General features: G+C 44.1%; 1 protein-coding gene across 6 annotated transcripts in view; it reads right to left on the bottom strand.

Moving 5' to 3' along the window:
* The window catches only part of Cdk8 (cyclin-dependent kinase 8), a 349,166-nt gene extending 343,972 nt beyond the window's left edge, over positions 1 to 5,194 (bottom strand). For 3 of the 6 annotated variants that reach the window (XM_065451720.1, XM_065451722.1, XM_065451721.1), the window contains exons 1-2: positions 4,995 to 5,193; positions 761 to 993 (exon numbers count right to left, since the gene is read on the bottom strand). In XM_065451720.1, the coding sequence (XP_065307792.1) occupies positions 761 to 888 (128 nt within the window). In that variant the 5' untranslated portion in view covers positions 889 to 993; positions 4,995 to 5,193. Of the gene's footprint in view, positions 1 to 760; positions 994 to 4,816; positions 4,971 to 4,994 lie in introns of those variants that run through there. The other 3 variants (XM_065451716.1, XM_065451718.1, XM_065451717.2) reach the window with 3 other exon arrangements.
* Between the last annotated feature and the right edge of the window lie 10,205 nt (positions 5,195 to 15,399).

The raw sequence follows: 15,399 nt of genomic DNA, 5'->3' as shown, positions 1-15,399 counted from the left end.
GCAGGGTACATGAAATTCCTGTGAGCTGTGGCAGGGCATACGTAAGCCAAACTGGTCAACTGTGTCAAAAATCAAACAAGCGAACATGTCCTCTCTACTAAGAATGGCACGGGTTCGCATTTGATCTTCCACAGTGGCTTACGTGGCTGTACAACACAGTTTGAGCGCACATGCATTCTCAGAACAAGGGACAAGCCGTAATATGACAGCACGACAGTTAATATAAGCATATTATATTAGGAGGAGAAGTGACTTTCTGTATCAACTACATTTCTGTCTACAATAGCAAGTTTCAGTTGCTCAATATGGCCGTTCGTCTTGGACTGTGGCATGTATATTTTTTTTTTCTTGCGCTCTTTGGATCTGAGCATCGTATATGTGCATGCATTTTCTGAAAATAAAATTAGTTCTGAGTGGCACTCTTCTTGTCCTCTTTCCCGTCCTAACCTTTTGCACCACACTTCGACAGCCATTCATCAACTAGCTCAACATCATACATTGAAATTAACACCTACCCGTTGTTTCTGGCAGTGAGAAAACAGACTGGTCACTTCTCAGTGCAAATACCTTCATGTGCTTTTGGCACCTCTTTAAATGCCTAACCCAACCTACAAAGAAAGTCCTTTTCTTGCAAAGCCTTCTCCCACAATTCAGCAGACAATTTGAAAAGGATAGCATCATGGACAAAAAATAAATGGGAACCCCCTTTGTACTAGCAACTACGAAAGAAGTTCTCACAGCACGGAGGCAGTAAGCATACCCATCTTTCCGACGAGCCTTGTAGACGTGTCCATATGTTCCCCGGCCAACCTTGCAGCCCTCAAACTCAAAAATGTCCTCCACCTTAGCACGCACACTAGCCGTCTTGACCTTGAAGTCGTAGTCCATGGCTTTGTCTCGCACACCCAGCAGCAGCAGGGGAAGCTGTGTCACTCCCCCTCCTACTGCCCCTGGTTGACGGAGGCTGATGAAACAGTACTGCAAGCACAGTGCCTGCAAATGAAAGTGAGCAATTGCATCCAACATCATTTGTCCGTTGTAACTTGTTGGCCCTCCTTGCGAAAAATGCCCAAAGCATGGCAGCAAGCATAAAGCTAAAACATTTGTGAGTAAGATAACATTTCACATTAAGTGTCATTCTTGAAGTTCCTTCGGTTGCACTGACTAGCATATTACCACAATGAGAGAGAGCATGAAAAACAGAAGAGGTGCTTGCTCAAAAAAAGATGTAGAAGGTTAGCTAGCACAACAACATCCAACAGAGTGAATCAAAGCACCATAGTTTGTTCACAAAAAGCAGTGCTACAAGAAAGCAGCCAAGCAGCAAAATGTAACTGAGGCAGAGGCAGCATTTCACCAAGCAGGAAGTGCTGACAATGTAATGTAATAATAATAAATGCTAGTTTAGCAGCATGTCCACACCCGCCTACTTTTGATTAAATAGAAACGGGGCCTCAACAAGCGCCGCCCCTCCTGTCTGGGCCTGACAAATGCTGGCAGCAGTGTGTAGATAATTTATGGCATCGTGCTGCCTGTACCACCCTGTAGAAGACTTCTGCAGAAGAATGCAGGCGGCAAGAATTATGTGAAACTTAATTCTTGGTTCACAATTCAAGAAATTGCTCTACGAGACAATCCATGAAAGGAACACACTGGCACCGCACTGATCAACAAGTGCACGCATTTATTGGATTCTGTTTGTTGTATATTATTCTGCTTCGCATTTTACACCAATGAGCAACAAAAAGGAAGAAAGAGAGGGCACACAAAGCATTCATTTCTTATGTCTCAAAGCCGTTTTCCAGAAAGTTTAAAGAAGGTAACTCATTATAACTTGTTCTTGGGCAAGTTGGGCGACATTTGTCGAAACCAATGTAACACAATTAAGGCAAACACAAAGAACTGAGGAGAGGACAACATGGATGTTACACTCACGACCAATTTATTGGGTTTCCGCCGCCAAGCAGGAAAAGCATACAGCATGCACATACGTACATACGTACGTATGTACGTACGTAATGCACATACATACGTAATGCATACATACGTAATGTATCACATACGTACATGTTCACCATGGCAAAAAAAAAAGAATGGAAAAACTGAATCTCGCTTCCAACAGGCAGGTGCAGTTTGTGCCTCTTTCTGTGATACAGAAAGTGTCCGAAAGTTTGCATACAGTACTTCATTTGCTTCTGCCCAAAATATTAATCTCATGAAGCAAGTAAGCTATTGCATGCAAACTTCTGGAGGCTTTCCATATCAGAAAAATAGGCACAAACTGTGTCAGTAAAATGCATCTCTGCCTAGTGAAAGCGAGATTTGGTTTTTCCACTCTTTTTATTTTCCATGGCGAACTTGCACGCATGTGCACTATTGTGTATGGCTTTCCTGTTTGGCTGGGAAAACCCAATACACCGGCTTAAAGAAGGTCTTTTCGGTGGTCTATTGCAAAGACCACCAACATCAAAAAAATTTAGGGCCACACAAGAAGCCTAATTTCAGATAGTAAGTAGTGCTAGCACTACTAGTAGATAGCAGTTTCACAGAGCAACCACAGCGCAAAATTTTACATTTGAAATACAAGTGTGTGCATCACAAAATAAGAAAGAACACGGCTCCACAACATCACCTCGTAGATTAGGCACTGCCCTTGGCGAACTAAAAAAATCACCAAGGTGACATTTGGGACTTATGTCATACCTGCTAACCATCAGCTGCAGGCACCAACTGCTTAGGCACTAACTAAAGGCTGCTAATAAGAAAATTAGACAGTTACCATCCTTGCCAAGATTTACGTAGTTATTTCTGGTTGAAACGTAGTTAGGTAGTTAGGTATTCCTGGCAGGAATAACTACATAGTCCTGTCAGGATTGCCAGGACTATGTAGTTATTGACAATTTAGCCAAAGTGAAATATTGTTGCAGTTTAAAGCTTTTTTACTACTCCTTTGCACACAAGCTTTGCATGGATAGTGCCACTGACAGCAAGGCAGTTTGGTGTCAGAATGCCCAGTGGCTTTCTTCAGCTCTCAATATTTTACCTCGACTCGATGCATGTAACACAAGATCAGGTATCAACGCAGGCAAATGAGCTTTTTACAAGGTACTGTGCCTTTCTTTAATGGACTCTACGTAACTCACTTCTACGGCATGCCCCAAAGCACCCCGATGGGTTCAAACATCCGTAGGACCTTCCACTCTGCAAACGATACTTTGTTGCTTTTATATTGTAAATCAGTTGGCTACACCAGTTGAAATTTGTTATAGTGAAGTAGCATTTGAAATAAGCATACTTTAATTCTATCCGACATTCATTATAAGGATACCTTAGTCAAGAGCTACAAAGTTGTATCTTTATATTTGTGTTCATTTCATTATACTGAGGTCCGAAAGTGCAACTGACCCTTGCTGTGTTCCGCGACTGTCTGGACCTGCTCATTTTAACCCATGCAACAACAGAATTAACACAATCAGCTTTCTTTGAGGTTTCACTGCCACCATGCCTGCTGGTCATATGAGACGTGAGACAATAAATTGTTGCTTTCATTTGCTTCGGCACATTCGAAGTTGGTTAAGTGAACTTCCCCTACCCTGCCCCGAATGCGATCAGATGGTTTTGTCACATAATAGCCCAAAATTTAATGTGTTGCTGTCAGCTTTCAACACAATTATGTGCAAAGGTCAACGTGTAGACACAACAAAGAGGCTACAAATAAACACAGAAACGTGAATTTCTTGCAGGCAGGTAGAAGGCTGAGAGAGCCCAACATGCTTCTGCATTGTTGCCAGTGCGTTTCTCCAGTATGAAACATGGCATAGGCATTCTAATATACCAGCAAAATAAATACTGAAAGCCTTCAACATATCTGCACAAAAGATAATTGCGTCAACAGTTCTTCCAAAAGCATTGCTCAAAGAGAAACACAGTGTTGTGACCAATTTGACAAATGTGCGAAGGAATGCCTCATGCACCCTCAATTTCTGCCTCTTAGCCTTTTCTTGTTTTCTTCTCAGTAAAAAATGCAACGCATAATAATAAAAGAACGTTCCTTCACATAAACTATCTTGTAGCACTGTGTTTGCTGTTACCAGATGTAGGCGCTGAACTTTTAAAATGCTTGGCTAACCGACCTCAGGGGCCTCCCGACTGCTCTCCTCTGCACAGCTTTCAGGTCTAGAAAACCAATGCTTTGGGTAGCGCGCCGGTTTGATCATTGTCACACGCATAGACGCACACGAGTGCACTTAAAACGTGCCGCACGTCCAGCAGGCGCGTACTAGAGAAAGCCGTTGCGAGCTGCCAGTCGAGCTTCGCAGTGAACAAACTTAATTGCGCGAGCCATCAATGCAGCCTTTCTTGTTAAACACATTTTCACTCGCAGACGTAATTCCCTGTTGACTCTCAAGACCGAAGATCACAGGAAAATGAAGCGATTGTTACAGTAACCAAACAATTGACATTTAGCTAGCGCTAAAAAGACGTAGGTCGAGATGAACTCCTGTCGTGTGTGGCGACAAGTGGACGTGCCACCAAACAGCACATTGGCTCCAGCGACACCCCTTGTTCGAGCACTAGTGACCATCATGCCTGCCGAACACAAACCATGCCCGCCCAAGGAAGCCTGCAACTTCTCAGCATTGAAATCTGTCAATAAAATGGTTAACACACGTTTCGCCGTGACGCTCTATCGCCAACAGCCCTATCTAACAGCAAAGGATTTTGGCGCCTCCGGCAAGGACCGAGTGCTAAGCAGGGGCCAATGGAGTTGGCCCGAAGCAAGGAGCCACTGCCCGAATATATTGTCTTCATTCACCTGGAAAAATGGAGAGACACCCGAGGATAAGAGTGCATGGTGTCACGAATGCTCAGAAGCCACGCATGGCAGACCAACTACAATTCATCCGTCAGCGCCAGGCCGGTGTGAATGATGCCAACCCTTTTTTTTTTTTTTTCCACACCACTGCACGGCGAGCGCGCGAGCGCTCGCTCACCTCAGAAATCGTCGAAGCACCTGTTCGGCAGCACGCGATGCGCGATCAGTTCATCGGCAGTATTCTTCGTCTTCACATCCGCGCAAATCGCATTTGCGTTTACGAACGCACACAAAAGCATTGACAGAACCCAAAGGCAGGACGCCAACCAGACCCATGCCGACCGCCAGATTTTGCGGAAAACTGTAATCACAGTTTTAACGACAGTTTCGGACGTGATGTCTCCCATGGAGTTTCCTAGGAAACTCTATGATGTCTTCGGCTACGAGTGCGCCAGTGGAACACTCGTAGAAACCTAGAAAAGTTGTCATTAAAAAAATAAAAGAACAAAAGCGCTGATTTAACAGCTTTAACTAGAACACGGACACATGTAACTCTCGCGCAAATATAGGTGGTGCTCTCAAAATCATTCTCGCTGCAGTCAACCAGCGAAAGCATGGCCTTTAAGATTGGAAGATCGGCACTTATTTACTCTATGTTTATAACTATAGGGATTATATAACTTATAGTGAACCATAGAATTTCTCACTAAATTACGTTATCGGCATCCTCTTTGAAATAGGGCGATTGGTTGTGCTCATAGAGGAAGGAAATTGCGCCATTAAGCTCGTGATCGGCGTTCTTAGACATGTCCAATGTTACCAGAATAGGTTCAGTTGTCAAACTCTCCGTAGGCGCCGTACATCGCGGGTGCCCCCGTCTTGGTTTGCCGCCAGAGGGCGGGAGCACCGCAAGTAGCTCTACGCGGGCGCAGCTCTGCGTTGGCGAAGGGGCTCGGGTCTTCCGACTTCGCAACTTACGTACTCAGCAAGTGTTTTCACCGATGCGTCTTTAAATGTTTCTATAGTCTCGCGTTTAGGAGATCGATTTAAAAATTTTACTTAGCTGTGAAAATGCAGCTGCGCTCCCCCAGAGTCCGCGGTTGGAGTCTCCTTCAGAGCCCCAGCAGCCTTCCCAAGCGACCCTAGCCGACTGCCAATGATTGGCCGATTGTTGGGAAATAGTCGGCAGCCGGCTTCACTGGCCACCCGACTTCCGAAAACAGTCGGCCCGACGCCTCCTTCCAGCTACCTCGGCACGCGGCCGGCCGCGCGGGCTGGGCCTCCGTCAGAGCACGACTGGACGCCGAGCGCGCCAAACGCTCGTCGGCGCGACAAGCCGGCAGTGCATCGGGCCGGTTGCCGACCGAATTTTGGCTCCACGTATCTTTTTTTTTTTTTGTGAGACAGCTTAAAATGTATTGCATTAAGTACATAACTACAATAATAACAAGCATTTTGCTTGCTGCCACAGCTGATGCACACTGCCGAAGCACCGGACTGCAACTCTGGACCTTTTTTTAAGTTCTTTTTTAATGAGTTTGCTCGTGTTAATTGCTGCTTGGTTTCAACTAACGCTTCGCTAAAAGGCGGTATTTTTTGTTTCTCCGCATTGGCGAAACGCTTTGCATTGCTTTTAAATTGGTTCGTTCGCAGCTGGTTCGGTTCGACTGGGTACGAGGTGTCTTTTTCGCATGAACCGTGGCAAGGAGAGATACTAATTAGACATTCTGTGAAAAATGCAAGAAGGAAGAATGCGACCTAATTGCGAAATTTGAGCGCGAACGTACAAGCAAAGTAAACGCGCATGCCTACTTCCAACGACAAGCTGATATAGCCCCTGGCGACTCGGACTAAGGGGAAAAAAAAGTAAAGGAGAATAGTCCAGAGGCGGGCAAGAATGCGGGCAAGAAGGGAGGACCGAGGCAGAGTAGCGTGGCCGGGTAGCCGCAGTATGGAGCTAGGAGGGGTAAGAAAAAAAGAGAGAAAAAAAATACAAAACGTGCGCAGGCGGAGAAGCGCGGGAAACTTTTCGGTCGCTGTAGGCTGCGCTTGCGGCCGAGAAGCCAGCGGTGTCTGTCGTCAGTAAATTTTGAATAAACGGTGTGATCTATCTGAGCCCAAGATGAGAAATTCAGAAACGCACCCAAGGCAGCACCACAAAAGCACTTGCATGCGGAAGAATTCACATGGATGCATACGCTATAGTGCGTCGCAACAAATGTACAGTTTAATTGTAATATTTTTTTTAATCAGTGTAGTTTTGCCTACACAGCTTTACCTAATATAGTTATAAGCTTCTGGCTGAAAACATGTAACGGGTTACATTAGGCAATATTGTATAGGTTTCTTTTTTCTTGTCCGTCAATTGCTGCTGTCAACTTTATACGTTTTCACGTATAGCGCTTACATATATCGCTCTTGCGCAAGAGGAAGGGCCTTCTCGACAATGGCACCACTTCCCAAATGGCAGACTGCGCGCTGCATGCAGGCGGCCACGTAACCGATAGCTCTCATCTAAAATAAAGCTTCGTCATTACAATATATGACTCATGCATGTACTGCCTCAGTATACGAAATCGCATCCGTCGGAAGTCTCATTGTGGATATTTTACATATGAACGTCCGGTAGATATCCCGCACTTCTTCTAGCTGGCACATATATGAAAAAAAAACAAAAAAAAAACATTCGTTTGACGTGATCGATTTGACGTTTCCGCGTTCGAATATACATGTTTTCTGGTTTTTATATGAGGCTATGATGCACTTACGCGACAAATCGAGACCACCGAACGTCCAAAATGACGTCTAATTGATAAAGACATATACCATAACGCATAAACGAGGCTTACGCCTATATGGTATTTGTATAATTAATGACATAATGTAGCGAATGGGTACAACCACACATAGAGACACACGTAGCTGGAGTGCCTGAATGCTGGGGAGTTGACCATTGAAATAATGAAATAACATTACTATAAAAGGAGGTGTTCTTTACTTGCTGCTACCAGCGTGAGCCAGAGAAGAGGCGACACACGAGAGATACGCACTCATTATTTGCACGAACATAGCGCGAGTTTTTTCCCCGAAATTTCGAGCCAACAAAAGCAAGAAGGATTGTCTGGAAGTATTTTTCAGCGCTAAGACTCACAAAGAAGGTGTACCGTTCAGGGTGATAGTTTCTGAGAGGGACACGTGGCAGAAATCTATCGCCATGTACCTTCAAGAAAAACTAAACTTGTTAGACCTCAGTGACCCTTTCCTGACAAAGAGTTCTGAGGAGATTTTAAATTTTGTAAGAGCTCATGAAAATCAACGGTTAAAGGCCTTCTCTGTCGATGTTAAAGACCTTTATTATTCTCTGCCACAATCAGAATTATTAACCTGTATTGACAGTTGCATAGATACATATGGTGCCGTTAGGTTTAGCACGAAAGCAGGTACATCCATTGACAATTTTTTAGAATTACTTAGGTTTTATTTGTCATCTACGTTTATCGAGAACAAAGGTACCCTGTATCTGCAGAAACAAGGAGTGTGTATAGGTTCTTGCCTAGCACCAGTGCTAAGTAATCTCTTTTTAGCCAAACTTGACAGAGACCTGTCACAGCGCCTTCACGAATTTAAGGTTGTAAAAGTTTTTAGATATGTTGACGACTTTTTAGTTTTAATTGACTGTTCATCTGCTTGTTTTACTAATGAATGTGCTCCTGTTTTTACCACTATTCGTGACTGTCTAAATCCACTAGAAGTGACCTTTGAAATGCCATGTGCCGGGAGGATTAGATTCCTTGACATTAAGTTTGTGCTCACCGATAACGAAACCTGCTGGTGTTACGAACCTAGGGCAAGTAAGCCACTTTTACCGTTTCATTCCGCGCATACAAAGCTTGTGAAGAGGGGAGTCGCGAAGATGTGTTTCAGCGAAGCACTGAAAAAATCATGCCAACACCTAATGTACGATAGCTTCGAACGGCAAGCCTCGCGTTTAAGCTGCGCTGGTTACCCGAGCCACGTGCTTGTGTCAGTCGCAGAAGGACTGCTTAAGAAGGCGCAGCAAAGCAGTTCGGAGCAGGTGCACGTGTCGAGCACTGACATGAACAAAGGAAATGTTGCCGTCATCCCCTACATACACGGATTCTCCCATAGAATAAAGAAGATTGCTGGAAGGAGCGGCATTAACGTTGTGTTTTCGGCACCTAATAAATTGGTCAGCCTCTGTAAAACCACAAGGCCGGAAAGAATCCCACGTAGCGCATGCGAAAAAGAACATAAAAACAAATTCGTTGATTGCATCGCCGGCGTGGTATACCGTATTCCTCTCAGCTGTGGACAATCCTACATCGGTCAAACAGGTAGATGCATAAATGACAGGCTACGAGAGCATAGTAACAAAGTTAACAACATGGCCGCTGACGGCTTTCTTGCCATCCATTGCCAGAGATGCAAGTGCAGACCAAGATTTAAAGAAACAGTGATCATGAGTAGAAGCAGGTGTGAAATGACGCGCTTGATAATAGAAGCCAGACACATAGCAACATTCGGCGATGCATGCGTCAGTAAAACTTCCATTTCATTATCATCAAAAGAGCTGAATTATCTTTGTTCATGTTGAACGTGTACATGTCTTTGAATATGTGAATCAAAAAACTGCCTACGTGTGGTTCCCAGTTTATATATTTCGTTTATTTTTCCAAAAATGTTACACGTGGTGTATGACGGGTCGAGGGTGTATATATAGCGACGAGAACGAGAAATAAACCTGTTGCTGAAAGTAGCGTTGTGTGTGTCTGATGTGCCTTCTTTTGTCCTTGTCAAGCTTGCGCTACAACAAAATAAGATATGCCGTACCAACAAGCCCCTATTGCTATCCTCATCGGCTAAAGGATGGTTCTGTGTTTTATTCTAGACTGATCGAACTCTAGTAATTGGAGTCAATAATGAAATCAGAATCAAATTTACTTTCCCCAATATATGCGGGTGCGCATGCAACGACGACTATTATGAGAGCAATAGTACGTGGAGACCAGTGTGCAAGTCACAAGAAGAAGACATATCGCGTAAGTATTACATTTGCTTTACCAAAAAGCCCAAGATTTCAATACTTCAAAAACGGATATGTTTGCAACACTATTGTGTCGTTCATTATTGCTTTCTTCTTTTGTTGTTAAACTATCGAGAAAATAACGATTTAACGGGAACAAAATTTAATCAAGTGGATATTGCATTAGACAGTTCTCGTAATAGTCATCTGAACTGCGGAAAGAGTCAAGCAAAATTGTTCGCGAACGGCGTGTTAATTGTAAACGGCCCTGTCGCAGCACAGCAAAAATCGTCAAACGATCTAAGCGCAGGCGACTCGTGCACTGTACAGTTCTAGGAAACATTTCAGTTAGATGCTTTCACTGGGGAGGGTGAAAGAAGCGATTATACGAAGCCGAATTGTGAAGAGATGTCAAAATCTGCAATTTTTTTAGCTATTGTCGATTCGTCTAAGAATAATTAAGGCTGCATGTCAATCAATGTAAATCATAAAATGGAGTATTTCTGCTGTCGACGTGGATTTGGTTGGGAAGAACTAGACTTAGATCAAGTCCTTCCAATTTTTGCTCAATTAACTAATGACGTTCAACAAAAAAGCAGTTATGAATGAATAAATTCATAGTATATCATGAGTGTTTTTTCAAGTGCCGTCTCCTGTGAAGCATATCTACCACTTTCGTGCAAAGCTCCCTGGAAAGCGTATTGACTGTGTATGCATGCATGCACCTATCGAACTTCGTGCACATATAGACGTGATGCTTTGACGATAAATATTTATTAAAATTCAAATTATTTATTTCTACCTTGTGAAGGTACAGACAGCGGAGGCGCAGGAAAAGCTGTCAGATATAGATTGACAAAGCCGCAGCCCCCTTTCGCTTGGCAGTGCCTTTACAGCCAGACTTTTAAAACAAAGACAAATGCACACAGTAATAACAGGTATATAATAATGAGCAAGTACAAAAGGAAACAAAACAATATTATACAATATTTATGCAGTACTCCCAAAAAAGAAAACAGAACCTACATGCTAACGCACATTGCACCCAAATTACTGTTCGACGCATTGAAGAGGTAAAAATTACTGTTTACATAAGCTATATACATATTCGTATAGAGCTACCAATGCCTGCAAAATATAGAACGCAGATTTTCATTACACACACGCACGCACGGGCACAGCACACACACCAAAAGGAAACGGCGACGCGCTCACAGGAAGCGCCTGAAAAAAAAAGGAAAAAGAAAGGAAAATTGTGGGGAACCGAGGTCGTATTGCGCTGTCGCGTCTCCCTCTCCCAGAAGGAATGAAGAGGTTTATGGAAAGCTGGGACGGGCGATTCTCTCTGTCAGCGTCAGCTCCCACCAGCGAGGACGGGGCGAGAAAGCGAAACGGGACTTTCCTTGCTGTCTCAATTTTTTCTTCGTCAGGCTAACGCCGCCTGCTCGCAGGGGCGCAGGCGAGTTCCCGCCAAATGGCGCGGGGGCGTGAGTTGCCGCCAAATGCTAGCTCTGGATGCCAGCTTGTTCCGCGCCATCTTGGTAGACTAGTTGGTGCATTTCTGTTATCATGGACTGCGTATATAAACGCAAACTACACAAAAGTGACATGGACAAGAACAGCGCAAGCCCTTTACATGCAGAGTAGCCGCCGTATCTCGCCGTTCAAGATATGCGTACTCGTGAGTGGCATTTTAATTTCACGTTGTGTATTGCATGACTGTCTTTTTCAAGTGAACAAAACTCGCTTTGTATTGCCTAAATGGTTTTGCAACGTATGATAAACTCCTTGTTTTTGTGCTTATTTTTTCTGACAGGAAGAAAAAAAAAGAATCTTTATATGAGAACGGATCAAGCGTTCGAGAGTTGGGACAGGGAAATGTGAGACGTACTTTCATGTATATATTTCTAATATTATTTTTTCGTCTTGTATTTTCCTTAATTTTTCTCTAGGAAACAGTGGAACGACACTGCTTAAATTGAAGCACAGTGTGCGAATGACCTGCTACGCTCGGAACTATTATCACCATTCGGGAAGAAATCAGGTAAGACGCTTGTCTGGTTGTCATTGCGGAAAAGTCATAAATAATTAGAAGTTGCTTTCGTTCCTTCCCACAGATGAAAAAAACAAAACTGTCAATGCCTGTACGATATACGTCTGGTGCAATGCAGGTAAGAATGGATTGTGTGTGGCACATCTCTGCATGTGGACTAGAGTAGATCTCTAGGAACATCAGACAAGAAGCCACGTATGTGAAACCCTGCGGATAGCCCGTATGTAAGTTATTCCTCAATTCTTCTGTTGTTGCATTTTCGTAGTTTACGCGTAATACTTTGTCACCGCGGTCTCCACGTTATGTATACATATACATTTGTCTCGTGGCAGTCTGCATGCTATTTTGTTTGTGCAACTATGTGTTGTATTCATTTATCGCGCTGCCTGGATGTTTTTTTTTTTTGCAATGATATTCTGAGCCAAGTCAGTAAATCTATCCTTCCTGTCCTCATGTTTCCTTGGGCGGCTCTAAAGCATATCTTAGAGGAATATTTAGCTTCAGACTGCCGCATGGAACAGATAGTGAGTGACATGCTGTTTTCTTCTTAGAGAAACTATGCATTCATGTTTAATATTTGGTTGATTTTCATTTTGTCATCCATACAATAACGCAGCCATATGCCGTTCTGTCATAGAACGTTATTTCTAGATATATTTGTTTTATGTGGTTAAAACATTCAAAACGAGAGCGATCACATTTCTTATCCTGACCATTATTTTTTACAGACCACGATAACCACGTATTTGGATGTCTGGTTTAACTCTACATGCGCTGGTTCGCTCAGGTGAACTTTTTTTTCAGATACGGAGGAACGGACACCGCTCATGCCGTGCGCACTCTTCTGCATACTTACAAATGAAGCTGCACTGCAGTTCAGCTGGAAATGGTCGCAGGGGCGGAAGCACGCCTTCGTGAAGCTCACGGCCATCACGAATCTCATTCTAAGTAAGAAATATGGCATAACAATCAGCTTTCTTGTGCACGTTGCGAACATCGATACCAACTGCATGCCTCGTTTTTTTTTTTCTTCATTCAAACAAGCTGCTGCTTACTGCATCTTGCTGCGTCCAGTATTAGCACTTTCTTTAATAAAATAATTCCGTAATACGTGAGTTCTACTTGCGGCGTCCATATTTTGTCACTGCTTTTGAGGAGTTTGTTTTGCTTCACCATATAATATATGCTGTATATGCTGTTTCTGCTTTAACCCATGTATGCAAACTGTTTTCTGCAAAACATAGACCTATCATCGTTGCCATCATGTCAGCAAGTATATGTATCATGCCATAAACTTCCCCTCTTGCCTCTCCAAACATTTACCTATTCACCTCCTTGTGCCGCTTGGCGCTCCGGGCTCCGGCGCGTTCTTTGTCTCAGCGTTTCGACTTGGCTGTTTCATGCAGTGCTCACGGGAAGCAACAAGACCGATCGTGGTGTAAATAGCCGCGCTACCTATAGACACAGTAGCCACTGTGTATGCGTGTTTTGTTATGGTTCCGTGTTGAGTTCCCCCTATTGCTAACGACATATAAATGACCAACTATCCGGTACTTACACGATTTGTATCGTCCAGCCACTCTTCCTGACAGCTTCGATACTGATTTGCACGTCCCTAATATTGCTTTGTTATCGTTTCTTTAATGTTTAGTGAATATCTGGCATATGATCTTCTTGATTGTTTCAGTTCTTCAAATGGAATGCGACTAAGCAATTGAACTATAAAGCGGGGGCAGGTTTCTTATATGTGTCGCTTTATTGCAGCTTCTGTGAGGAGCACCTTCCCAGACGCTTCACTGGCACCAGTGGCTGGAGTCACGAAACGCTGGTTAGTCGGAGCAGCTGACAGGGATGGAGGCCGGAAGGAGAGAAGGCGCCGTGACCCCGCTTCAAGCCCACCATGAACCAGCGTTTGAAACTTTTGTGAACGTGTGGGTGTATATATCCAAGACAAATGCAAGAAATAAAGACCTGTATAAGAATATTTTGCCTGGTATTTATGCGGCATGAAAAGTACAAAAAAGCGTTCGCTTTCGTGTGGTACTTCTATGCCGGCCACCACAGAAGCATGATGCGCATGCTGTTGTAAGTGCATGATGAAAATGCTACGATTATTCGGAGCGTCAAATTCGATTATTCGGAGCGTCATCGATTGCCGACGATCGGCCGACGTTAGGCCAATGTCAATCCCCAAAGCTGGGCCGCCCTTGGTTGCCGAAGTCGGGCCAACCGTTTTGCAGTCGGCCGGAGACGTCGGGCAGACTTGTTGCCACGGACTTTTTGTTGCTTGGGTTGGCTGTCCGCTGCGCCCTCTCTCGCCGGTCATCGTGCGTTTCGCAAAGCAAAGGTTCCCGTAACAATTTGTCATTGAGACGCCAAAGTCGCTTTTCAGATTTCGTTCGTTTATATTAATCTCGGTTTGAGTATATGTCACGCTTTCTTAGTAGTAATATGGGCTTGAAAACGCCAACACGTTCGTCGTCCGCAGGTAACTGTAGCCTGCAGAAAAATGCAAGTCATTCCTTTCAAGCATATCTTTAATCGCGGACGAATTCGTGAAATAGCCGTCAGCATGCCAATCGGTGCCCTTCTTTTGAAATAGTAGGAATGAATCCACGGCACCATCTCTGTAGATATGTATACACGTTCAGCGCTTTATTTCGGATGAAAAAAAAATGCAGCTAGCACTGTTTGATTTCATCAGAGCACCAAATACAGACGTGCAATATTTACGCCTACATGAGCTTGGCTCTCTTGCGAGCAGACCTCGCTTGCACATTCAAGGCACGTACGTCCTCTCTGAAAGAATCATGCATAAAAATGCATTCGTGTCACTAAATAAAATTTGATAATACGGGCAGTGAAATCTTCAAAATGTACACAGCAACCAACTCGCACAAGAGTGACTTGGCCAAGCTCTTCTACAATGGTCCAAAATAGGTCCCCGAACACCTCATTAGATCGAGTCTTTTCTTCAATGATCCGCTCAATGCCTGGATGCAGGGCGTTCAGGGCACTTGACGGTTGCTGCAGGGCACCAGGTACATACGACCGCATTTCAGTCAGGATCGCTGCTTGTGGAACGTGGCAGGTACCCACGAGAGTATTGATACAGTCAGTACAGCTGCTGAATTTCCTTGCTTTTTTTTCACGACATACGCTGCAAGGTAATACAGGACTGCGTCTCTTGTGATGAGTCGATTGTAGTTGTGCTGGCATTCATCATCAGGTGCATGCTCCTGCAGTTGAATTGTTTGAAGAACCTCAGCCAGCCTTTCTTGCCGAGCCTGCTTCTGAACAAGAGCTGCCAACTTGCATGTGTCAAGGCTCTCCTCGACAGAAACAAGCACAGGGTCGGCATCGCCGGAGCAATTACCCTTTGTTGCCATCTTTAGCGGCGTGTAGAGACTCAGAAGCCTAAATATTTGACTAAAATGCGTAATTGTGGGGTGATCTTCATCGCCGCCAGAGCTCCTCACGACTCCA

This window comes from Dermacentor albipictus, chromosome 5, assembly GCF_038994185.2.
Source record: "Dermacentor albipictus isolate Rhodes 1998 colony chromosome 5, USDA_Dalb.pri_finalv2, whole genome shotgun sequence".
Classification (NCBI taxonomy): domain Eukaryota; kingdom Metazoa; phylum Arthropoda; class Arachnida; order Ixodida; family Ixodidae; genus Dermacentor; species Dermacentor albipictus.
The sequence above is the reverse complement of the archived record's forward strand: the minus strand, read 5'-3'. Positions and strand labels throughout refer to the sequence as shown.